The sequence below is a fragment of the Acanthaster planci genome, linkage group LG12, assembly GCF_054643075.1.
Source record: "Acanthaster planci isolate LZ-2023a linkage group LG12, COTS_SCS, whole genome shotgun sequence".
In the NCBI taxonomy this organism is placed as follows: domain Eukaryota; kingdom Metazoa; phylum Echinodermata; class Asteroidea; order Valvatida; family Acanthasteridae; genus Acanthaster; species Acanthaster planci.
In genome coordinates this window covers 9,603,704-9,628,598 of record NC_141788.1, presented here as the reverse complement: position 1 = coordinate 9,628,598, position 24,895 = coordinate 9,603,704, and the positions used below count along the sequence as shown (strand labels likewise).

General features: G+C 42.3%; 2 protein-coding genes across 5 annotated transcripts in view; one reads left to right on the top strand and one right to left on the bottom strand.

The window, feature by feature from the left end:
* Positions 1-4,136: 4,136 nt before the first annotated feature.
* On the bottom strand, positions 4,137-12,799 carry LOC147797134 (zinc-regulated GTPase metalloprotein activator 1-like). 2 transcript variants are annotated; one of them, XM_087144498.1, is made up of 11 exons: positions 12,717-12,799; positions 11,310-11,524; positions 9,891-9,987; positions 9,181-9,272; positions 8,689-8,748; positions 8,037-8,121; positions 6,544-6,630; positions 6,220-6,264; positions 5,840-5,896; positions 4,776-4,920; positions 4,137-4,424 (listed from the first exon to the last, which is right to left on the bottom strand). In XM_087144498.1, the coding sequence occupies exons 2-11, from the start codon at positions 11,482-11,484 to the stop codon at positions 4,269-4,271; spliced, it is 999 nt and encodes a 332-aa protein (XP_087000624.1). In that variant the 5' UTR covers positions 11,485-11,524; positions 12,717-12,799; the 3' UTR covers positions 4,137-4,268. The 2 variants fall into 2 exon arrangements, with proteins under 2 accessions (XP_087000624.1, XP_087000625.1); XM_087144499.1 differs by lacking the exon at positions 4,776-4,920 and having other exon boundaries at positions 4,234-4,424.
* A 2,640-nt stretch (positions 12,800-15,439) lies between these two features.
* The window catches only part of ipo13 (importin 13), a 57,284-nt gene continuing 47,828 nt past the window's right edge, over positions 15,440-24,895 (top strand). For 2 of the 3 annotated variants that reach the window (XM_022246036.2, XM_087144141.1), the window contains exons 1-5: positions 15,440-15,605; positions 19,617-19,828; positions 20,601-20,726; positions 23,061-23,119; positions 24,279-24,387. In XM_022246036.2, coding sequence (XP_022101728.2) covers positions 19,763-19,828; positions 20,601-20,726; positions 23,061-23,119; positions 24,279-24,387 — 360 coding nt within the window. In that variant the 5' untranslated portion in view covers positions 15,440-15,605; positions 19,617-19,762. The remainder of the gene's footprint in view (positions 15,606-19,616; positions 19,829-20,600; positions 20,727-23,060; positions 23,120-24,278; positions 24,388-24,895) is intronic. The other variant, XM_022246037.2, reaches the window with a different exon arrangement.

Sequence of the window (24,895 nt, the reverse complement as noted above, 5' to 3'; positions counted from 1 at the left end):
GTTTCATTTCTCAAGGTATGCATTTTGCCACTCTTCTTGGCCCCTTTTTCTCCTTTTCCTGACTCATCCGTAAAAAAAATGAGGAGAAAGCGAACTGAATACTTGCACCATCCCCTTGTGGGGTTTGTTATGCATGATGACGCACACAATCGCCAGTAGTTGAGGCCCCTTAAAACCATCACAACCTCCCCCCGACCAGCACATGACCAGCACATGACCAGCACATGACCAGCACATGACCAGCACAAGACCTCCAGCCTGACCTCCAGTCACAAGCTATTTTGAAGGAACTCCAACAAAAGCATTTTTTGCCACTGTTCACCTGTACTTGTCACTAGTCCTGCGACAGGTCTTGTGTCTGGTCTGTGATAGGTCTTGTGTCTGGTCTGTGATAGGTCTTGTGTCTGGTCTGTGATAGGTCTTGTGTCTGGTCTGTGATAGGTCTTGTGTCTGGTCTGTGACAGGTCTTGTGTCTTGTCTGTGATAGGTATTGTGTCTGGTCTGTGACAGGTCTTGTGTCTGGTCTGTGACAGGTCTTGTGTCTGGTCTGTGATAGGTCTTGTGTCTGATCTGTGATTGGTCTTGTGTTTGGTCTGTGATAGGTCTTGCAATTGGTCTGTGGTGGATCTTGTGACCGAACCTAAGGCAGATCTTTGTGACTGTACTTCTGACTAGTCTTGTGTCTTGTCTTGTGACTGGTCTTGCATCTGATCTGTGACAGATCTTATGACTGGTCCTGCATTTGATCTGTGACAGCTCTTATGACTGGTCCTGCATTTGATCTGTGACAAATCTTGTGACTGGTCAATTGACAGGTCTTGTGACTGTACTTCTGACTGGTCTTGTGTCTGGTCCTGTGACTGAACTTGTGAATGGCCTTATGTCTGGTCCCTGCAAATGGTCTAGTGCCTAGTCTTGTGACAATCTCAACAACAAGAAGATCACTCACAGAATATGCGCACTTTCGGACAACTATCATTTTGGAGTGGCGGTGACACTTTCTTCCCTTTCCAAGGTCCCTTGAAAAGCATAAAGTCGAGCAAATAAGCAAGGCATACAAATGTACATCAATCCCTGTATAGTAAACTTCAAACTACCTTCACAGTAAACATTTTGCTTGCCTTGACAATTTACACGCGCATGCACAGTCAGTGTCGCATCCACTTTCTTCTTTCATCAGGCACATTTTACTGCTCATTTAGAAGAACCCCAGGTGAGGGGATGGCATCTTAGTGTGTGGCCAGACACCCAGCCGTACCCCCCTCCCTCCCTCCACTTCCTCCCCCCCCCCTCACAAACAACGGACAATGAAGGTTTGGCATGTCAGGAATGCTGAGGTTCTGCCACTAATTGATTCTGATTGCAGACTCCCCCCCCCCCACGGAGGAGCCAGCCGGTCTCAAGGCATGCAGGTGTGAGGGCTGGTGGGTATTTACCACTAGAGGGTGCTACACACACTATACAGTGTCCAATTTCTTCAAATACTTTTGACAGGTACTGCATGAAGTGAAATCAATTTGTGTACTGGTCACTTCAAAAAAAATCAAGAGAATAGCCTCAGACTCAAATTTTGACACTCTAGGTAAAGAGTTGGCAAATGAGACTCAACTTTTGAAATGGCATTTTAATGTTTGAATTTTATTGTGTGACTTTTAGAAGATATTTCTGCCCTCTCTAAACTTTGTATTGGAGATTTGTCCGGGTGAAAATCCTCTGACACTTGTTGGAACTATACAAGTAGATTTTGTAAGGTTTTTTGTTTATGGTTTTACGTTTTTAAGGTTGAAAACAATGCTTTGTTTATAATACAGTCATTTGCAAAAGTTAAAAACACCAGGAATTTTATTGGTATTTCTGTCACTGGGCCTGCATTACATTGTCTGATTGGATAATTACATAACATGTTTTTACAGTGGTGCATAACATCAGTGTAGTGCTATGTGCCCATTTGAATGAATTTTTTTGCGAAGGCAGGTCTTGTATGACATTTTGCCTGTAAGGGAAAAAAATGCCAGTCTAAGTAATCAGAAATAAAGGTGACTGTTAACATTTCAAATCATGGAAATGTAGTCAGATAGCTGTTAACCATGATACTATGGTTACACATTGAAAAGAAACATAATTTTCCATGATTGATTGGTTTAAATTTGGTTTTTCTTCAGGTTGATGCATTGATGCATGACTGTGGCACTCTGAGGCAGACTTTTCTGTGATTATTGCAATGAGTTTCTCTATTGTTATTTCACTTTTGTTACATTGATGATTCAACTCAAAACGGATCATGATCCATTTTAAAAAACTCAGCCCCAGTTGTGGTTGAAAGTTTGGCTGGATTGAGCCAAGCGAGGGCGCTGTAATTGCTGACTGGTGGTGCAATTTTTACGTAACATCTAAGCTGCTCAGCACATTCGATTATCCACGAAATATGGTATTTGTATTTGTAAAAGTATTTGTACTGTTTTACTTTTAATGTTGAGGTACAGAACTTTGTTTTGTTTTGTGATATTGTTTTATCTTAATTTTTTTTCTTATATTGTTTTATCTCAAATCGGAATTTTGAGTTTTGTTTTTTTTTATGTAATTTTTTCCAAGTCCATTTTCTTAACTGTGCCTTTCTTACTCTAACACACTTGGGTTTTTAGTTTGATTTGTGTAGTTTTCTAATTTTCTCCATGTTAGAATGTATTTTTCGTCATTGTTTTTATGTCTTTTATGCGGCCTTCTCAATTAGTTTTATTCAGTTTTAGTCTTACTGTTCATCTAGCTCATGATGTACCCTTTAAAATTTGTGCGACTTTGTCATTCTGTGTTAATTCTTACCTTTGGGGCTTTTTTTTTCTATGTCTTAATGTTTTCCTGTTTTACAAAGTAGTTTGGGTTTAATTGTTGTCTTCTCTTATTTATGAATAACTTTTGACCAAATTTTGTAAATTTTTCGTTTTGGTTTCTCTGTTTTATATTCCTGTATATAATAATTGGTTTATATGTTCAGGGCCCTCATTAATAGCAGTAAGTCTCATTGACGAGGCTACCCTGATTTAATCAAACAGTAAATAAAAATAAATAAGTGTTCATCGGAAGTTTTGAGGGCCACCCAGTGGAGCAAAGTTGAAGGTATACATTACTGTTTACCTCAAAGTACCCCTCAAAAATACCCATTTCTTGTCTTGAACATGTACATGTATGTACAAGCTTTTAGACATTAAAAGAAATCTTATTAGTAAACTCGGGATTTTCCAGATTTTTAACAAGGGCTCTTTGCAAGATCCTGAAATAAGGGAAATCTTGATGAAAAAAATCCTGAAAACATTGGCAAAAACCCTGACAGATCTCAACTCTGACATTACAGAGGGGTGTGTCAAGACTCTTCAATCGCGTGAAGATTGGGGTGGATTGGGTAACGGAGTATGCAGGTTTGGACAAGACTATGACATTGGCCGCCCCAATGTGATAAAAATTCTCCCACGAGAGCATCTGAACTTATAACAGTGTCCAGCAAGCACCTCTAAAAATCTCACAGAAAAACAAGAAGCGGGTTCAAAGCAGGAGAATCCTTCTCCTAATAATTACATCCTCTGTGTTCACGTGAGCACAAAAATTGTCCAAACTCTCTAAACGTATCGAGGGCATTCTTCGTCTTCAAGGCGACTCGATAACTGCCTCGTTCGCAAGATTATAAATCTTTAGAAATGGCTTTCATGACTGGGGCTTCGTCTGTTGCCAGCCTGTGCCCTAGTATTTACAACAGATGAAGACCTAGCAATAACTCTAGACACAAGACGCGGGCATGGCATCACACCAGAAGACAAGCCAACACGTCCAAGTCACAACTGGCGACAGCGATCGCAGACAGAGGCCATTACAGGAGAAGGTCACGCGATTTAAATGGCCGAGCAAACTCCACGGTCAAAAGAAATGGCATTGTATTCATAGCAAAGAATGACATTACCGACGAATGTCCATAAGTACCAAAAGCTGGAAAAACCGGATGTCTGTGTCAAATTCTATTCACCCACGGTCTCTCAAAGAAGACAGCGTCACCTTGATTCACACAGTAGATTTCAGTTTGAACACCTGTGTTCAGAACAGAACTTTTTGGCGGTCCGATTCTAGGTACAGCGACCACAAGGCACAGATATGTTCAGATTACCCAAATAAAAAAGTACCAATTGAACCGCCTCTGTAACCAATGGCAACTGTAAACTGGCTGGCAGCTGATGGCTCCCCGCAGTAAAACTGGTAAACTAATACAACCTATTGATTATTAATTAAAATATCAACGGTCGACAGTTAATGGTTGCTGGGCCATACGAGCTACATGTTAACATTCCACTTGAAGAAATAAACTGATCACTTACCTTCATCCTGAGAATTTCCATTGGCCGATTCTGTTCGTCGACGATACTCTTTTCCCAGAGTAGATCCTACAAAAGTAGAAATTCCAAACTTATAAAGCCTGATTTCCGAGAACTTGAGTGACCGTGTTTCCGCAACATCGGAAAACAGACTGAATTTGGCAAGAATAAATAAATCACAGAGATATGCATTTGTGCAATCTGCACTATGCACCTTTAGGGCTATAACGGTTTCATTGAACAAGACAGACAGAAACCCTTACGCAAGGCAGCACAGTGCAATTTCAAAAAGACTCAAAAATTTCTCAGGCAAACAATTTTTTTTATTAAACTCGGTAGATCAGCACAGATATCGGCCTACAAAGAACAAGGATGAAAACAACATCAAACCTCCGTCTGGGCAGACGACCCGACACCCACCTGCATAAAGGTGTCCAGCTCTTTGGACGCTATGCTGCCCTTCAGAGGCAGCGTCACCGTGGTAACCGAGGGGTCTAAATGATGACTGGAACCTTCAGATACGATGGCCTTTTCCAGACCCCTATCTTGTAGAACTTCTAGCCCACTGTGAAGAGGCGAAGCCAGAGTTTTCCCCGAGCATGCTGGGAATACGGGCATTTCGCAACAGTGCGCCTCCAAGAGTTTGCAACGCGTTGGCCAATCACAATGCGCGGAATCTGTCGACCAGATGCGCGTTTGGAAAGGGTCGACAGATTTCGAGCGTTGTGATCGGCACATTGCAAACTCTTGGAGGCGCTCTATTGTGAATCGCCCGTATTTTGAGAGGATTGTCTGATGGACTTTTAACACACGACCTGCTACCACAGACATTGTCCACCAATGGAGGCTTTGCATGGTAGCCATCTTTTGGGGCCATTCTTTTGTTCCAAAGGGAAACCTCCTTTGTGCATACCCTCCTCAACAAAAGCACTGGCCTGCAAGATGGCAGCCATGCAAACCCTCAGTCATCAGTCTGCTTTATGGCAAAAAGCCTACAAAGTTACAGTATTATCACAAATAAATTAGGACACTGTGATTGCTATATGTGTAACTTCTGAACAGGGTCGTCAAGACATCTCTTCACATTTACAAAGTCAACATCCACCTGCTCATGGGGTCAAATCAACTGACATCTAACTACCATGTGACTACATGTACATGGATTCTCCAAGATTGGCCATCACTGCAGTGGGTAAGCATCTGGTCAGCAACCGTATTTTGGAGTTAGTAATCTAGACAAAGGGGCTTGTTTTCACATAAAACAATGGTGAATTCTTTATCATAGGGCATTGAGATCCAGCACTGGGAGCTCGCTTCATGTTCGTCCAATACTTTTTGTCATTTGTGAAAGCTTCACAGGTGTGTTGGTAAGAGCGCCCTCTATGAGTTACAACTGTGACTTTTGTCAGCATAACCCACGTAATAGTAAGATTCGGAAAATGGTCCTAGTTTTGCCAACCTCTGACCCCCCCAGCAAGACTCACCTTTTCTCGCCTTTGCTGTCGTACGCGTGGAGATCTAAAATCATATCTAAATCTATCCTGTTAAATATGAAACAAAAGCTCTCAGTAATTAAAAAAAGCCATAGATCATCCAACTCGATTTACACAGCCGAAAAATTTCAGAAAATAAACAATACTGTGCAGGTTTTCATCAATTTAAATTTGGCATGAAACATCACGAAATGATTGAAGATCCTTTTCTAGTTTCAGAGTCTTAGTGCTGTAGACTTTTTCAAAAACTGTTCATTAAAAAACTGGTGGGTACACTTTTCATCGCGATGATGCACAAAAGCTACGTAATTAGTGAATCAAAATAAGCATCACCAACTGACTGTATTTAAGAAGCACACGTAGTCACTTACTTTGATCTCTGCGTCTCCACTAATTTTGCGAGACTGTTTATCGACCTGAAAAAATATTTTTCAAAAACATTTGTCTCAATCAAACAAGATGGGAACTCTCCAAGTTCACAAATCATCAGACTTGTCAAAATGTCCTAACTTTTGATCAATCTTCCCTTCCTCAAAGTTGATCCAGAAATTATCTTTTCACAGGGAAAGCAATGCCTTACAGCTACAAATATTTTCTGAGTAGTTTCTCCGAAGAACTTCACAACTACTGTGGAGTTTGTCTTGACAAATTCTGCGCCGCAGAAACATTTTGTTGGACACTAAGTCAAGACATACCTGATCTGTCTGTTGACATCGCTAAGCTCTTCCTTGGTAACCAAGTCGGTCTTGTTGAGAAGAACGAGATCCGCCAATGCCACTTGTCTGGTAAGCGGAATACCAACCAAATTCAAATCACCCCTTGGTTATGATGTATTCTTAAGGGATAGTTTGATCATTCCCATTGGCCAAACACAGATCTGTATTTATAGGGGCAGCTGACAAGGTCAAACATGTCAGCCCTGATACATGTCTAATTCCCAATTTGCTCTGCAGACGTTGTCCAGGAAGTCTGGACTTAAACCCGGCTACTGAGCACGGCTTGTGTTGTGTGGCAAATATCGCTCCATGGCCTACCTTCCAAATGTCGCAAATGTTGAGGTTTCGGTGAGAAATATCGTACAAACAGTAAACAAACATGGTTCCCAGCATTTCATGAAAGCCAAATTTTCTGATTTATCCCTGATGAAGTTTCCAAATTCCAGGACAACTGTTGCCACCCATTCCGCCCAATAGCCTATCCTAATCTGTTGCCCTATGCCGATCTTTTGAATAACTACAATGTCCGGACTCTTGGTGCTAGACACAGTGAATTATGCATCTTCATTAGAGTCTGAAAGATATCGTTCATTTCTGCCCCCAACTCGTCCAAATATTTCTGGTGACAATCTTAGGCAATCCCAACTGCTTGATATCCCCATTCAAGGACTCAGCGATATAAACAATCTCTGATCCCCTTCATGGCCACGCTACTGAATGCCGGTACTTGACTATAAATTTGTCTTGTGTTTTTGTTTGGTGTTATTGTTTATTTTTCATTTTTTTTTTTAATTTCATTTTATTTTTGCTTATTTTTTGCTTTTTTGGTTTTACTTTTGATTTCTTATTACATTTTATCCATTTATCTTGCACATCGGACATTGTTAGTCTTTGGTCAGGTTGTTTAATCAGTTTTAAAATAAACCGTAATGAATGAAATTTCCAGTTTGACACATCTTCAGTGTTGTCGAAGGCATGTCAGATGTGGACAGTATATAACAGAATGACCACATTCTCTTTTGAACCAAAAGTCACATTCTCTGACTTTTCCCTGACTGGAAGAAGGGAAACTCATCGGGCTTTTCCCTGATTTTCAGGACGGCTGGGAACCTTGTCAAATGACTTTTCCCCGGTCAGTGTTTGTAGCATTTGGCAGTATTTGAAACGTTTGCCGATACATTTTGCCTTTGTTGAAAGTTAGCTTTTCAGTGAAAACTACTACCGTTGGTTGCCTTTAAAGCAAGGCTATGCATGTGATTACAGCAAATAGTCAGGCTCCTTCCCAAGTCAGACTGTTTGCTGAATAAAGCGGATCAGGGAGAATGATCCAAAATGGCCATCTTGTGAATGAATCTGATTGGTGAATATAGTTCTCTGGTCAATCTTGTGCATTTCCTGCAAAATGTCTAAAGACAAATCCCTGCTACTTTTCCCACTCATTTCTATTCACCCAACAGTTCATTCAAATTCACCTGATGGCTTCATTGATAACCCCGTCCGGTTTGACTTCGTCAAGGTGTCGCGGGCCGTACTTGGCGTCAACTACTACCACAATGCCTGTCACGAGAAAAATGAACCGCAAGAAATGAAATCTTGGAGTTCGATTCCGCATTTTTGGTTTTAATACCTGACGCCTCCTTCGCAAATTAAAAAAAAAACACACAAAGCACAAGTTTTCATCAGGAAAATGCTGAAAAACATTTAAAACACTGTCATTTTTTTTCTTTTTCAGAAGTGTGACAAATACAAACTACTGCGACCTCTCTCCCGAAAAGAGTGACCTGAAATATACCAATCAAGGCAGTTTTTTTTTCTGTTCCTTTTAAACTGTTTAATGAATAATTTACTTTTTAAATCGTTGTAAGACTTCTGATGCATTTCATTTGAATCTGCTTGAAAGAAGCCTCCATAATGCAATTTTTCTCTTTTAAAACAGAAGAAAATTTTTCCTTCCTTTTTATGAATTTTGCATTTGAATATTCAAATTCGAAAAATAATATTCGAATATTTGACAATCGATCGAATATTCGGTTTTCAGATATTTGGCACAGCCCTATAACAATGTACACTTAGTGCTTGTCTGAGAGCATCAATACATGCGTCTTTGCATAAACCTGTACTCACCATCTAGGTATATGTCGCTTCCCAGTTCGTCGTCCAGCCAGAATATTGAGGCGATGGGCCCTGCAGAGCAAACGAGCAGTCAAAATGTTGGGATACAAATGAGGCCAGTGTTTTCCCCAAAACTGTGAGCTGCTGTGTCTCAAACTCTTGGGTTCAGAAACAATTTTGTTTTCAAAAATGGCATCCTTTTCCTGCTGGTATGAGGCCCAGGCGGGCCCAAGAGAGGGCGCAATTTACCTTGGAGCGGAGGCTTCTTTGGTAGGAAGCCCACTTCACTGATTCACAAACGCCTATGAAATAAATCCATTACAGTCGCATCGCTGACAACAAAATGAACACTACCTACCAACATGGCTTTTTTTCAACTGATGAGGGGGCACTTCTGCTTAAAGCAAATTGTGTTGTCATTAAGACTCAGGACGCTTGTTTTGGTGTCTAATACTTTATGAAGTTCAGTGCGGTAGTCCAGGTCATAAATAATGCACTGCGTACCTGGGTCGGCCAGACCTGTGGTCTCTAGAAGAATGTAGTCGAATTTTCCTCTCTTCAACATTAGGTTCTCGATTGCCTTTACACCGTTATCCCTGAAGGAGAAACAAATGCGTACACTGATATCTCAGCAGAACATTGGGCGGCACATATCGGTTTGGACGCAAATGGCATGCAAACCCAACTTTCACCGGAATGAGCACAAAGCCCGTAGCGTCTTTAAGTATGTGCTATAAGTGCACAGCAGTAATGGCATGCAAGATTTTTTCATCTCCATCAGTGGTCAGGTGGTGTGTGTTTGCAGACAAGGCAAAAGCCACGGCACATGCATGGCCAACTTTCAACAGAATGTGCACAAAGCCTATAGCATATTCATGTGTATGCCAGAAATACACAAGCAACAGCATGCAAGCATTTGCCATCTCGATAACTTTTGACGGCACAACAGAATCCATAGGATGTAGATACTTTATTTGGTCAGATTGTCACATAATCGATAACAATGAAACTGCCGAGCTGCAAACAATCAGAATAAGAATTAACAAAAAATTGACCGGAACAGGATTCGAGCCTATGACCTCCAGAGAACGGTGCCGGCAATCTACCATCTGAGCATGGTGGAGCACAAAGACAGTATTCTGGAGGTCACTGGTTCAAAGCCTGCTGCTATCAATTCTTTGTTCAGCGTCACAGTCTGGTCAGACCCAACTTACTTGACAGAACAGCAGAGGCAACCGTTGCGCAGCTCCAACCACTCCTCGTAGAGCTCACCTGATTGGCCAATCGACATGGACTTCTCCACAGCGCTGCCTGCAATTAGAGTCAGTACAACACAAACCGTACAGCCACTTTTTAGTTTACTGCCTGATGAAATGATTCATTGATAGGAACGGGTAAAGACCCATTCACATTTTGATACTGCACAGTTGCAGGGATCATAATAATGTTTTCATCTTTTTCAAAAGCGTACAAGATACATAATGGTGTGTGTTTGTCATATGCTTTGAAAATGGCATTTGGATTTCGTTTAAAAGAGTGGATGAACCTTTACTATTACAATAGAACTATAAACACAAACCGTTATTCAAATAGAGTTATAATCTTTTATCACTTCCTGAGTAGTGAGGTTTCTACTGCGACAGTCCTATAAGCCACTTTCAAGTCCAAGTTCTCCATACAAAAACTTGCTTCTAGGCGTAATCAGTTGACTTTGCATCTCGGGACTGCTATTATTAACTCTGATAGACATCGTCAATTACTGCCTTACCCACATCAAGTTACATCTGGACAAAACCTTAGACAATCACAATTATTACAAATTCCGCGGTGCCGAACACAGAGATAAGAGCAATCATCTGTCCCTTCTATGGTAAAGTTGCAGAATGGTTATGTTGATGATTTGTGATTGTCTTTTTTTATTGATGTTTTGCTGTTGATATTTGTTGATGGTTGATGTGAAACTTTTAGCTTTTAAGATAAAATGTAATTATGATACTTTTATTTTTATTAAAAAATTTTATTTTAAGTAACGGTTGCTTTAGTGTTTCCAAATACTTTCTAATTTTTGTGTAAATCAAACATCTTTAGCCTTCTGACTTGCACGTTTGATGCTTTTAAAACAAATAAACCATATCTATCTATCTATTAGTATAAGCAGCCAAAATTTGTAGAGAAATCCCTCTTTGGTTGACTTTCAAATTCACCTCAATGTCATTGCACATGTACATATCATCGGACACACCACGAACTGACACTCAGTGGTGCGCGAGGTGATGCAATTTGTGCACATTTTAGAGAACCGAGGTATTTTCATTTTCACGAGATGGCCCCCAGTACAGTGCGGCACTTTCAGCGCGCACTCCATGCACTTTTGTTTTCATGAACTGACACCGATCTTAATTTCACCAGTTAAAATGACTTTTCATGAAGTATACATGTGGATTCGATTCGTGTCAAACTTTCCAAAGATGTTTTCTTCGCGCAGTATCGTTTTTACAAGTTTGGCTGTCAGTTCGTGAAAAGGAAAATCAGTCTATTTCGTGTCTGCCTCCAATGTGCGCGTGCGCCCTACCGGGTGTAAGTTCGTGAAATCGAGTGAAATTCCCAGAAGTGGCTCCCTCGGGGCGGCCTACCTTCTCCAAACTCGTTCAGAATGACAGCGATCTTCTTGTCGTGCTGCTCAGTCAGAATGTAGTTCAAGAGCGTCGTCTTCCCGGCCCCGAGGAAACCAGTAATAATGGTGACTGGTATCTTGGTGGTCACCGTGGCAACCAGCTCTGGGCACTCCTCGTCAGAACTGTCTGCCATGATGCCAAAACGAATGCGTTCCTGAGGCCACTAGATGGATCTGTGTGCGACAAGAGCGATGGAATAAATAACATGTCTGAAATGTCTACAAGTCTGAAAATATCACGTTTGGATCTACACACACATTAAATTTGAAATGCCATTTGACCACACGTCAAAATTTGCAATTCATACTGTGACTTGTCTGTCTAACCCTTGCTGTTCAGCTTGGGAAACCCACTTCTACGGCTCATAACCAGCAGACTCTTCAAAAAAAATCTTTTTAACATCTGGAAATAATGTGGCAGAAAGAGTTCACAAACCCTACGAGACTGGTTTGAAAAATTCTAACATCCTTGACCTTGGCCATATACCAGAGTGGCCAGGTCCCTTATTTTGCCACCTATTATCACGTCTGATTGGCATTCACAATAAGGGGCAAAATAAGAGACCTGGCTACTGTACCGTCACAAACTTTGGGCGAAGTGTTTTTTAAATAAAGCGCTTCCACATTTTCCCTGTTGAATTTGATTTTTTAGGACATGTCTAGTCCACTGCAGGGGAAAATGAGTGATGACCGCATACACAGCTCCTTCCACAAAGTGTTTTAGGCCCTAAAATTTTAACAAGCAATCTGTGAAGTTATATTTACCCTGCTCACCAATAACAACAACATGCTAACTGGTTTATGTATTACACGGACTGAGCGATAAGATACTACATGTGCCAATGGGCTCTTCAAAAACTTTGGCAGCAGTTTAAATGTCTTGACATGGAACAGCCATCGAGACGATGAGGGGGGGTCAAGTGACGTAATGTTCACCGACCTTATTTCAAAGATGGCGACTGTGAGAGCGAGCCCGTTAGATTGAATGGGTAAAGGCAAAAAGACTGGAAAATACCTGAATAACGTGAGTGAAATCATTCAATAAATGGTTTTTAGAAAGCGGAAAGGTCAAGAATCATGTTCGTGCGCAAAAGAAATTGCGCCCACGATGATAAGTGGGTGCGCCGAAAATGTTCAGTACGCCGACAAGAAATTGCGTATCTGTGTGGTTAAGGATGGATCGGGGAGTGAGAGTCCGTGCCACACACGTGGGGCCGGCTAACGGCATGAATGATGTTTTGGTCAAAAAACTGTTTCTCCCTTTGGAAAATGAAAAGCACTTTTGATCATGTTCGTGATAACAACTTGAATGCTTACAATATAATACAAACAGGCAACCTGAATACAGCGGCGGTGAGACACTTACCGTCGTTACAACACAGAGATTCAGCTCTTCACTGCGAGTGCGAATGCAAGGGTACGTTTTGAGGATCGGATATTAGGACGCGAGGAAAACATTAGGGCGCCCTCTTTAGTTGAAATTATTCCATCCACACCGTACCGGTACAGGCTGATCGAGGGCGCCACCGGATCGGACGTGAGGTAGAAGGAAGGGGGCTGAATTAAATTTAGAATAAAGCTGGGACTCGGTACTGTCATGGCTGTGGACGTATTCCCAGTTGATAAATAAAGCTCACTGCAGACAAAGCCAATTGTGTACACAAGATAGTCATGTTAACTGTCTACCGCAGCTATGCCACAGTTGGAGGCAGCAATTATTACAAAGGCATATCTAAGTGCGCTGGAACAAGGGCGGATCCCGATTCCTGAGCCCTATCTCGAGGGAGGAGTTCTGAGGGAGCCAAAGTGTTTGAACATTTCCAATGTGGCATTTCCTGCGTCTTTGAGACGTTTTGGGACTTGTTACCCGCTTTAATTTGGTCGAGAAGGTGAGGAAAGGAAAGTTTGAGTCCTGTCCTTTACCTCTTTGTTTTTAAGACACAAAGAAGAAATTGACAATCGACGGGCGCAGTATGAATACGGGCCGGAGCTGTAGAAAAAAAATTCTGGGGGAGGGATCAGCCTTCGTCAGATTCTATATCCAGTTGTTGCCTATAGGAATATGCCAACCACGGTTGAGATGACTCGGTCGTGCTGTAACGAAAGAACAATCTCAAGCCGAGCCGGGTTGCATGTGCCTCGCCAACATCAGACTCGGCCAATAAGGCAGTCCAGCAATGATAGAGCGCGTCGCTTTCATCGCTTGCTTCTATTTTCTACGATGGTGAAGAACTCTAACGGGTGGATTGATGTTTAACTTTCATTTCTCCACTAAGCGTAATGAAAAGCCCACAGAAGCTACCTCATAAAGGGTAGACAAGGTTACATGAAAATGTCCCCTAAATATCCCCTCCCCGAACACACGTTTGGTCCGATCCCCGCAAATTAGACCCGTCCTAAGGATTCTATAGAGATCCATCGTGTATTCCCAAAAGAGCGGCGGGGACGGACAGTTTTTCCTATATCGCCACAGTAAATTTCTTTCAGGAGTCCAGCCTTTAGAAGTGTTTAGAGTAACTCTTTGTGGTCATTTTTACACTAATTTTGTGAAAATCGAACAAACCGTTTTTGCACTGCGCACATTTTTTCCGACACAGGTCAGCCAAAAATGTATACACTTTACTTCCACTGTACGCGCGGCCACGTGAATTGAGGCTGGCACGCTGTAGCCTTCTAACAAATGACCGAAACAAAAAAATACACAAATGTAATAATAAAGAGTGTCATTACATGCGTGCTAAGTTTAAAAAAAATCGAAACCTGGCACAGCCGAATGGGGGGGGCGTCCACCCCGGCCGTGAGATGGGCCCAAAAGCCCCGGTTTTAGGGTTAAGGGGTTAGATCTTATTTATGGGGAAGAGATGGTTGAAATATCCTGTAATCGGACCTTAATCGAGAACCAGGCCGTCTAACGTGTTTGTGTGCCAACAAAGACGAATTAAGAGAGCGGGAAATGTTTTCAGTGGAAGATTTCAGGCCTTTCAAAAGGACAGAAATATAAGAAATTCGAGAAACATGCAATAGAATATTCACAACGATCACGAATCATCATCGGCGCGATACTGTAAGCAGCAGATAAGGGCCCCAAAATATTTGCCAGGGACCAAACGGTCTTAAACTGTCCAACAACTACCTGGCATGAATTCTGGGGATATGGGCGGTATACATCCCTCCCTCCCACTTTTTGAGGGGGGTGGACTTTTGAATCATCCCCCACTTTTTGTGGTGAGCAAATAAATCAAAACGGATTTTGAAAAAGGGGAAAAATGTTAATAATCCATAAACATGCCCTTCTAATCTGAATACATATTACTGATGTACCGGTACATAAATATCATGAACATCGACCTCTATATAGAGTCATATGATGTCACCCTCTCCATTACTTTCAAATTTCCATAACCGGGCAAGTCATCCCCCCTCTTTTCTCAATTCCCCAATTTCCGGCACAGATTAAGAAAAAAGATGGATCAGTCTTTACTGCGTGAAACATAGGGCAGATAGGTACATATCAGGGTCAAGTCCCCCAAAAAGACACAAAAAAGAGTTTTACAAAATTTTGTCTTTTTTTTAAGAGAAAAAGGGCGTTTTCGGGTTCGTTCATTTCAATTCATTTCTTTTTCCCTTTTAAAACGTTCAAAAGTTCCCAGAAGGTGTCCTCACTCCTTGGAAAGTCCATATAAAAAGGTTACATAAATTTTGCCCTTCCCCATTTTTGTCCCCTCCACAAAGGTCCCAAAAGGCCTAATTTTTTGTTTGGACCCAATGTAGGTCCCAAAAGGCCTAATTTTTCGTTTGGACCCAATGTGACCTCATTTTAAATAATTATTTTCATTAACTTTAAACATTTTTCTAAATTTTCCTTCTCCTGGATTTCCTGTTATCTTTTCATTTCCTAAAACTATCCCTTTCGATCCTAAGCACTGCCATGCCCAACACCGTCCGGGACACTTGATAATAACATTCTGGCTGAAGCTGGGATATCGCACTTGACTATAGGAGGCAGATCTAGCCGCTTCCTCCGGGCCAGGGTAAGGGGCTATGGCTTATCAAGAAAGGGTGAACTCTTGAGAGCGCCCTTTACAGAGACCGGTGAAATCTTTTTGTTGCCCGCAGTCAAGTTGACGTCGATCACTTGAATTGAGTTTAGGAGGGAGCTTCACTTTGAAAGAAAACAGAAGTGGTTTGTAGTATCATCGTTCCGTCGCTTACCTCAGAAAGTGAAGGATATTTCTGTTCGATCATTGCTAAACACGTAAGTTTGTAAAATATGACGTACGGTGTTACTTTTAGTTCTAACTTCAAATGAAAACCTGGCTGTCTTAAAATAATAGGCCCATAATGTAACAATCCTAATATGCATGCCCGTATTACCGGGTACTGTGGGTAGAATTCAATTAAAGTGTACATGTGTAGCTAGGCCCACATGAAGTAAGAACTGGACTAGTACTAATGGGGTCATGGAGGTACACGTTCACCACGTCAGCCTCCTTTCTTTCAAACCATGTTGCTGTATCGACGTGCCGCATAGGCCTAGTTCAGTAGTTGGTAAATTGGCAGGAAACCAGGAAAGAGTCCCAATTACAAGAACACCACCCTGCAGTGCATGGAGTCATACAGTGTATCACGTATGCAGCCATCAGAAAGCGATGACATGTTTTTTAAGTAAAAAGTCAACTTAGCAGGGAAAAAACTGAAGCATGTGCACAGGGTGTCAAGTGATGTGGATCAGGGGAGATATATGCAACCATAAAATGAAGCCAAGCCACGGTGGTTGTGTTTGTATTGCACATGCCCAATGTGTATTAGACTCACGTTGCAGCCGTTCATCCGTATATCAACAGTAAAAACACCATCAACCTGTGTGAATTGCGGTAGTCAAGCGGTTACAGCATAATGGTTTGTGATGCATGGGGTGTGGGTTCGAATCTCAGGTCGAAATTGTGGGCAGGGAGGTTTTGTTTTTAAAGGAAAATAAAGCCCGAATGTTATAGGAGCCTAATTTCACACGTGAAGTTTTTATGGTTGGTTGAGCATCTAGATGTCATGCATTGTGCATGGTTGTGAACTGTGGTTTGGCTTCATACATGTGCTTGCATATATAGCTCGGTCAGGGTGTATGGAACTCTTTCCAAATATACATGGCCTACATAGGCCTACATACATACATGTAGCTTTGTTGGTCACGAGATGATGCCAGTATGTACGCACAACATTAAATTCCACTTAAGAACCGAGCAAGCACGTGTGCTTGTAGTTAGCACATTGGACCACTGTTGCAATGTTCAGCGCAGCGTTTGAAATCTACAAATTTAAAGTTTGCAGATGTACTTTTTATTTTAGGTTTGTATGAATTCAATGTAAACATTGGGTCTCTTGGTCCATTTTTGAACGTGATTTGTGATGCAGGATGATTTAAGGCGTGGGTTTTATCGGGCACAGGTACATTTATACATCTGCCATGATATGTCAGAAGAACTCGGACGTTTAACTCGGACTTCACCGGTGCTTCCCTCTAAAAAATCCTTAGAGCCAATAAATGAAAACCAAAAAAACAAAATCTGTTATAAGAGTAGGATCCCAGACAAAACAAATAACAATCAGGGAAAATAAGGATTTCGAAATGACCCCAAAACATCTTGTTTGTTACTGGAATTCTACGTGTAGCCTTTACGCAAGGAAAGAGTTTCCCAGCTTGACTGGTGCCAGACAGCTGGAGACTTCAAAGGGAAAGGAAACCAGTCTATATCCCAGCATCCCTGCCCGGTCGAATGTTAAACATTATGACTCCCTATCTGCCCCGAGCTGAAGTGCACCCCCAATTGGCGAAAGAAAGACAGGTTATAAGCGGGTTCTTGCACGCGTTTTGCTTGTATACAAAGACCATACATGCCAGAATAAATTAGTTAGGCAGACAGTGTGGACATTCCTTTGTTCTCCTGTGTTTTTTCTCCAACTAAGATAACTCCTCTGAGCTACATTTTTGATGATGATTTCATGGACTGTTCCTCTTCATTTTGCCACAGATAACCTTGACCCCAAAATGCCTCTGAAACTGTTTTTCAGAGAGGGGAAAACATTGGGTGGACGTGTGCGAGTCCACACAATGCCATCCCACCCTAAATTCATGAATAATTCATGAGTTTAATGTTAGCCTACATTCAACTGCAAGGAGCTGGAAATTGGGTTGTTGTTTTTTTTGCAGTAGAAATATGATGACAAATCAGTCCTCATATTGTTTTTACTACCCACCCGCGTGCCAGTGAACATACCCGTAGGGTGGGACTACATGTAAGACATTTCACCACGACAAGTCTTTGTTTGGTTCCAACTTTTGTGCTTAAAGTTACACATACATGTGTGTACACCCATGCAGGCGTGGTGGACTTCTTAACAAAAGAAGCCCACGTAACTGCTTTGCAAGCAGTTGAGTTTTTTCCTCTTTTATTTCATTGATTTAATACACATGTATTTGATATTGAAAGTAGTATTCAGATATATTTTGTAATTGATTTAATATCTTAATATTTGAATATTAGGCACAGCTTTAATTTACATGTACATGTAATAGCTTACTGTGTGAGCTTTCATGATTTTCTCATGCAGCACAAGGTGGAGAGAAACCCAATTACCCTTAACTGCTTGTTCCTCTGTCCCAATGCCCGTGTGGGTAGCCCTAGCCCCGGGCTGTGGCTGCAAAATAATGCATGTGTTATATGGGAAATGTACCAAGCTGCAAGCCAACAGCCTCCATAGCCGCCTGTGCTATTTTTTTCAGCCGCAGCCAAGCGATTTCGCACTCGGCTGGGGCTTCTCGGGGCAGCACGGCTCCCTCTCAGATGCAAGGATATGACGGGGCTCGTCGGATAGGAAGTGACAGCTTTTCTTCACCTGGCTCAGTTCCCTCTCCCCGTAGTCACTTTGACTGTCAACAGGGGCCGTCCTGAGGGTTACAGACTTGCACCCCCCCCAAGGCACTCGGCCGTGGGGATGACTTGCCTTTTTGGCAGTAATTTATTCTGGCGTGCCATGCCAGTTTCCTCCCTCAGAAGGGAGTTACCTGTGTCGTCAAACTTTTACCTGTGTCTTGTCTAGTGTTGTTTTCAATTGTTTAACGTCTGCAGACAAGTTTCTGCAAGTCTGCCATGCAGTCTTGTTTTTCCTCAATTAAAAAAAAAAGGTGTTTTTTTTGTTCAACATTTTAAAGGTTAGTGTGCTGTCCATTTGTCAAGCAAATCATGAGGCAGGGCGCCGCTCCAAACCTACGTGTACATCAGTTGGAAATTGAAAATTACAGTCAGCTATAAGGATTCAGAGATTAAATCACACGGAAATAATGAGAAGCCAAACGAGTACACTTATTCCGTCTTTCTTAGCATGGATTTGTGTCCAGAAATAAAAAACGACTCTGTGACCAAGCTGAGCAAAACTTCCAAAGATAAACTGGTTTGCCAACAAACTCATTCAAAAATCTGGATCTTGAAGTCCTGGCTTTTCTCCACTCTCATTTGCTGTTCTTGATTACTTATTCTCTTTTTTTTTCCCCCTCTGTCTCTTTTTTTTCTCCTCTTGTCTATTTTTTTCCCGACTCCATGATGTATTTGAGTAGAAAACATTGGGGATGCTCTATTTGTGTTCCTGGCACCGTTCAGCATGTTGGGCAGACATCTCAGACATGTGTCAGAACAGCTCCAAGCCCCCCTGCCCCCACTCCCCAACGGTACCATTAGCCTATTTGTACCGTTAATCTCTGAACCCTTGGCCCCGAGAAGTCCTCCGAGGTCCTCGGCTTCCAGAACTGTTCTTCAAGACATTGGATACACCTTTTCCTAAACGTCAACGGCTGAGTCTGCAGCAGTTAGCTTTCCTCCCCGAGGCGCGCCGCTCCTTCTTTTAGGGCCAGACAGCTCCTCTCGTCAGTCATTTTGTAGGCTTCGCAGCTTGCCTGAGCATGTATCCAGCTGTTGTGTGCGTTTGACGGTCAGGTTTGTAGGGGAACCAAAAGTGTGTTATCTTAATACAGTCTTACACATTCCCCGAAACTGACCGCACTTCAAGCAAATGGCCTTTGTCTGTCTGTACAAGCATTGCCGATCAACTCACTAACTTGTTGAGGAGACAGAAAAGTATGAACTTGGAATCACACTGGAGACTGCAGCATCTGGTACTTTCCCCTCCAAAAGGATTTTCCCAACGAGCAAAGACAATTTGTGTAGCTAGACGTTTTATTGATTCGTCTCCTTGAAACATTTTTGTTTTCATGAAGTGCAGAGGAAGCTTGTGTGGCGAAGAAGGAACTTTCCCAGCAGACGTCTGTGAACTCTAAGCAGCGGCAAAGGGACAAGCCCTTTTGACTGTCAGTGACGGAAGGCCAGCATCATTGTTCCCCGGGGGCACCCACGTTGATAGGTTATGGCGTCATCGTCACAATCTAGGAGTGATTCCTCACTTGACGTCAATGTGGAAAATATCGAAAAGGTACGCACAAGTTACGTACGTTTCGGAATGGATAGGGAATAGTGCTGTGTTTGCAATTAGACTAAGCGTTCCCATTCTGCTTAATAGCAATTTAATTTAAACATCTTATAAGCTACATGTAGTGAGCATGGTGGTGTAGTTGGACCTCCTAAATACCAGTTCCAAGCTTACCGCCAAATATTCAACTTGTGCAATGAGATGTGTGAACAAAGCTAGGAAATGTGGGTGTTGTGGATGATGTAAGATTACAAAATAAATGTACATGTAAGACTTCAGGCTCTTTTGTTGTTGAAATTCAGTTTATACCGAGAGAGAGTTGTTGGCTGAACACTTTTTGAGTACTTTTGTCGAAAGAATTTCAGTTTCACAGCACTGGTAGTCCGTAATCGTAAATTTATTTTGTAATCTCAACTTGTATGCATTTTATGTTCACGAATCTTTATTTACAAGTACCGGTACATGTGGAAAGCATATGGTTATGGGTAAAAAGAGCATGTTTGTACATGTACATGTAAGATTGATCCTTTTTTCAAGCTAGCTAGCCAGCTTGAAAATGAATGAATGAATTATGAATAAACATGCAGAACGGTGTACCGAAAATTGGAGTCTGGTGTTCACCATGTACATGTACATGGAGGTAGTAAGTTTGCATTTGTTATAATGTTTTGAATTTAAAAGAATTTGGTTTATTGTGATTTCTGGGGGATTGGGTCGGGTGACCAGAAACAAACCTTTTGGGGGGCCCTGATCTCTGACCTTTGACATGTTGCAGGCCATCCACCAGCTGTACTATGACCCCCACCCAGGGGTCAAGGACACGGCCCAGCGTTGGCTGCTGGTGGCCCAGCGGTCCCAGCACGCTTGGCAGTTCTCCTGGACGCTACTGAGCCCCGACAAGGTAAGCCATTTGGGAACAAACATGGGGCCAATCGTGCCAAAAACCAGGCTGGAGTTATTAAGAAATCTCCCAAACGTTGTGACCGACTGTACAGTCGCTGTTTGAAGTGTTGTCCACGTGTAACCTGCCTGTTAAGCTTTGATTTTTCTTCCCTTTTTCGTTTTGGACAAAAGATGATCCTTTCAGCAAATTTTCACAGGCTTCCAAGTTTTCTGTTGTTTAATTCTCTAGCTTTACTATTCAGTGTGCCCCCCCCCAATAAAGGTGCATGCAGATGGCAACCCTTTAAACCCGTAATGTCAACGAGTGGTGTTTATACTGTAGCCTACCTGGTTTTAACCACTTCCTGCCGGGGAGCCCGGTTTCGGGCACCATGTGTTTATACGCGTGGCCGGGGTCTCGGAAATTGGACAAAGGGAACTGGGCCTTGTAACAAAGGCGGTATTAGTAACAAAAGACCAGGCTGCCGGGCATTACCGACATTTTTTCACTCTCAATAGTGGAGATAATCCAGCCTTGCTTTGAAACAGTAGTCCACGGTTTGGGGCATTTAGTGCGAGCGGATTACCTCCGGGGACAAAAGCACTCCCCCACCGCAGCGATGAGCCACACAGCGCCGCTGCACGCTAATCTGGCCCCTATTGAAAAGAGGTCAGCAGTGCACTGTGCCAGGTTCATTTTTACATAACACCACACAATCTGGGCTCTTTTTACAAAGCTGCAGGCCTGGCTGAAATACTCGGGCATCAATAGATTTTGTCTGCCAGACTAGAGTGGCCACCAGACAGTAATTCATGGGGGTTTAAAGGTCCATTAATTGAAATGATGAATTTTTGAAGAATTTTGAAAACTGAAAATCTTGAAAAAGTCCCAATTATGTGCACGGCATTTTTCAAACCACCTGGCAGCAAGTGGTTAAAGAGAGCATTTGTAGGTTGGCATGCTTTTTTTTATGTTATCTTACTTGCTGTTGCTGATCTAGAGGTGCATGTGCGTTGCAGTAAACAGACTGCCTACTGACACTGAATGTGTAAACTGGACAATACAGTATTTTATGACCGTTTCCACAAATAGACAAAACTTACAGCACATGTACTTTACAGTGTAAAAGTAATCTTTCCAAAAACTCACATTTGAAGTTGGTCACTGTTTAAATCAGAATTTGTAGAGATTAACTTGAAGATTTGATTAATAAAGCACAAATCCCTTTATAAAAGTTCAGTCACAAGTCCCTTCACAAGTCCAGTCACAAGTCCAGTCACAAGTCCCTTCACAAGTCCAGTCACAAGTTCAGTCACAAGTCCAGTCACAAGTCCAGTCACAAGTTCAGTCACAAGTCCCTTCACAAGTCCAGTCACAAGTCCAGTCATAAGTCCCTTCACAAGTCCAGTCACAAGTCCAGTCACAAGTCCCTTCACGAGTCCAGTCGCAAGGCCCTTCACAAGTCCAGTCGCAAGTCCCTTCACAAGGCAAGTCGCACGTCCCTTCACAAATCCCGTCAAAAGTCCTTTCACAAGTCCAGTCACAAGTCCCTTCACAAGTCCAGTCACGAGTCCCTTCACAAGTTCAGTCACAAGTTCCTTCACAAGTCCAGTCACAAGTCCCTTCACAAGTCCAGTCACGAGTCCCTTCACAAGTCCAGTCACAAGTCCCTTCACAAGGCCAGTCATAAGTAACACGGTGAACAATGACAAAGGAATGCTTTTGTCACAGCTCATTTGAATGAATCGGCCCAAGACAGAATGACCTGTAAAGAACTCGAATGCAACACTGTCACGAAGTACACCGCACAAATGCATCTTGGTGTGCCATAGAAGAAGAAACTTTCCTCTGTGACAACTCCAAAACTAGGGAAATATCCACAGTGTGTGTGCTTTTGCCATTGGACATGCCAGGTGCCAAGTTGTTACATTGGTATGCAGCCCCTTCCCCCCCCAAGTGATTTGTCGCTTTGTAAAAGCGATCAAACAAGTTTTCACCTTCATTGCGTAAATCCTGTGGAGCACACATTTTGTCCTTTGGTGAAAACAAAAAAGAATCAAGATTTCAGTAGATTTGGCCGGAATGATTTCACCAAGTCGGCAACGTCACATACAGGTTGCTTGGTCGATTTGGCCACAAAAACTCTAGCCATTTGAAAGAGTGATGACTTTCGGCCAGTCTGTCTCTTCTCGTAAATCTTGACGATATGCTTGCTTTATTTTTGACTCACTGTTCATGTACATGTATAGGCGTAGTAAAGTTGTAGGCACAGTGGATGCCTACTGTAGCATTTGCGAACGCAGTTTGGCCGTTGTTAAAATTTAAATTACATGTACTTGCTATTTCTTTCAGGCCACAGAAGTGCAATATTTTGGAGCAAGTGCTCTTCACACAAAGATCTCTCGATACTGGTATGATTGTTACTGTCATTTTGAGTAACTAATTCAGTGTACTCATGGTTAGTCTTTATGGCTGTCATTGCCTCAATTTTGTATTGCGGGAATGATTTTACTTGAACTGTTCAGACGGCCTTATTGTTAGTCTGGTTCCTTGCCCTAGCAACCCTATATCGCGTCAGGTAACCTCTGCCAGCACAAATAATGTATGGCATAATGCCGGGGATGCAGGCCTGCTGCAGTACACATATGCCTACTACATGTAGTTTGTAAGATGCTGGTGGTACCAAAAGTTGTGCCAAGGTGACAAGACTAGTAGTTATTCAAAAATACGAGAAAAGCGGAGAAAAGCACGTTAGGATTGTGTGGCACAAGGGAAGATCAGAGAAAAGAAACAAGGCAGACATTTTACCCACATGTATGTAAAAACTGAAACATTGATGGCAACATCTACAAATAAACAAAGGATTTGGGAAATTTGGGCCAGTTTCAGAAATTTCCGGAAACAGGAAGAATTCGGCCCATTTTGGTCATGTGACTGTAGCAGCCACCGGAACTACACATTCTTTCAAAATAGTTGTCAACTTGGTTGTGCTTACGGTCGCTTGTAGAGAGATTTTTGTTGGTTTTGTTAGTACTTTAAACAAATTCTTCCCCCCAGTTACTGTTTGCAATCTCCATAAAATACACAGTCTCTGTTGTCACCAGTGTGCTTAGCAGCACTGTCAAGTTGGCCCATACAAAAACACCAACCAACCTAAGGAACCAATAACTCCAACCAGTGTGGAGTCCATGAGATTCATTCCTGTAGAACTTACCCATACATGGGCATGCACCGTGGCCACCTGTTGATGTGATATACCACTCACCATGAGTCCATCGGCCACACATGCCCTACAGGAAGGAAGCAATGCTTCATTTTCCCATCTTGCAGATTAAACCCACGTTCCTCAACCCCCCGTCCCCCGATCAATTCTGACGAGAACATGCCGACAGGCTGTTCTGTCGGGATCATTTTTATCGCAGCTCAACACAGTAACCTAAATGGCAAATTGAGAATTTCCCGTGGTGTTACCGAGTCCCAAAATGTCACAGGAAATCCCAATGTGATTGCGGCAATTTTTTTTTTTTTTTTTGACACTCAACTCTCCGAGTCGTCTCTTTTGGCAAACAGGGCGGAGATGCACCCGGAGCAGTACGACATACTGCGGACTCAGTTGTTTAGGCAGATCTTCACATTTGGCACTGGAGCCAGGATCGTCTTGACCCGTTTGTGCGTTGCCGTAAGTACACACGCCCCTTCAGGTTATCTTTGTTTAGATCGGATGTTTCCTTGATATCCCCAGTGCAAGGTACTTTAATAATTCATCAGGCCCGCAGTATTGTATACGGAAAGGTACAGTGCATGATATCCACTGGCCCGGGTTCGATTCCCAGCTCGTTCCACATGTGGATTAGGTTTTCAGTCCCTACCTGATCTTGTGGGGTTTACCTAGAAGTTTCTTCTCTGGGGTTTTCCTCCCACCTTTGAAACTCTAACTGTTTGTCATTGTCTCCTCTCTTTCCACTCTGAGTGGAACAACAGAGAGCTTAATTATATATAACAGGTTTGCCCTTACCCAACGTATATTAACAAGCACTGTATGCTCAGTGCTTGTCCGAGAGCTTGCAAAAAAAACCTCACAAGCTTACTCGGGTAGGTTTTTTCGCAAGCTCTCGGACAAGCACTTAGCATACAGTGCTTATTAATATACGTTGGGTAAGGGCAAACCTGTTATATATAATTAACAT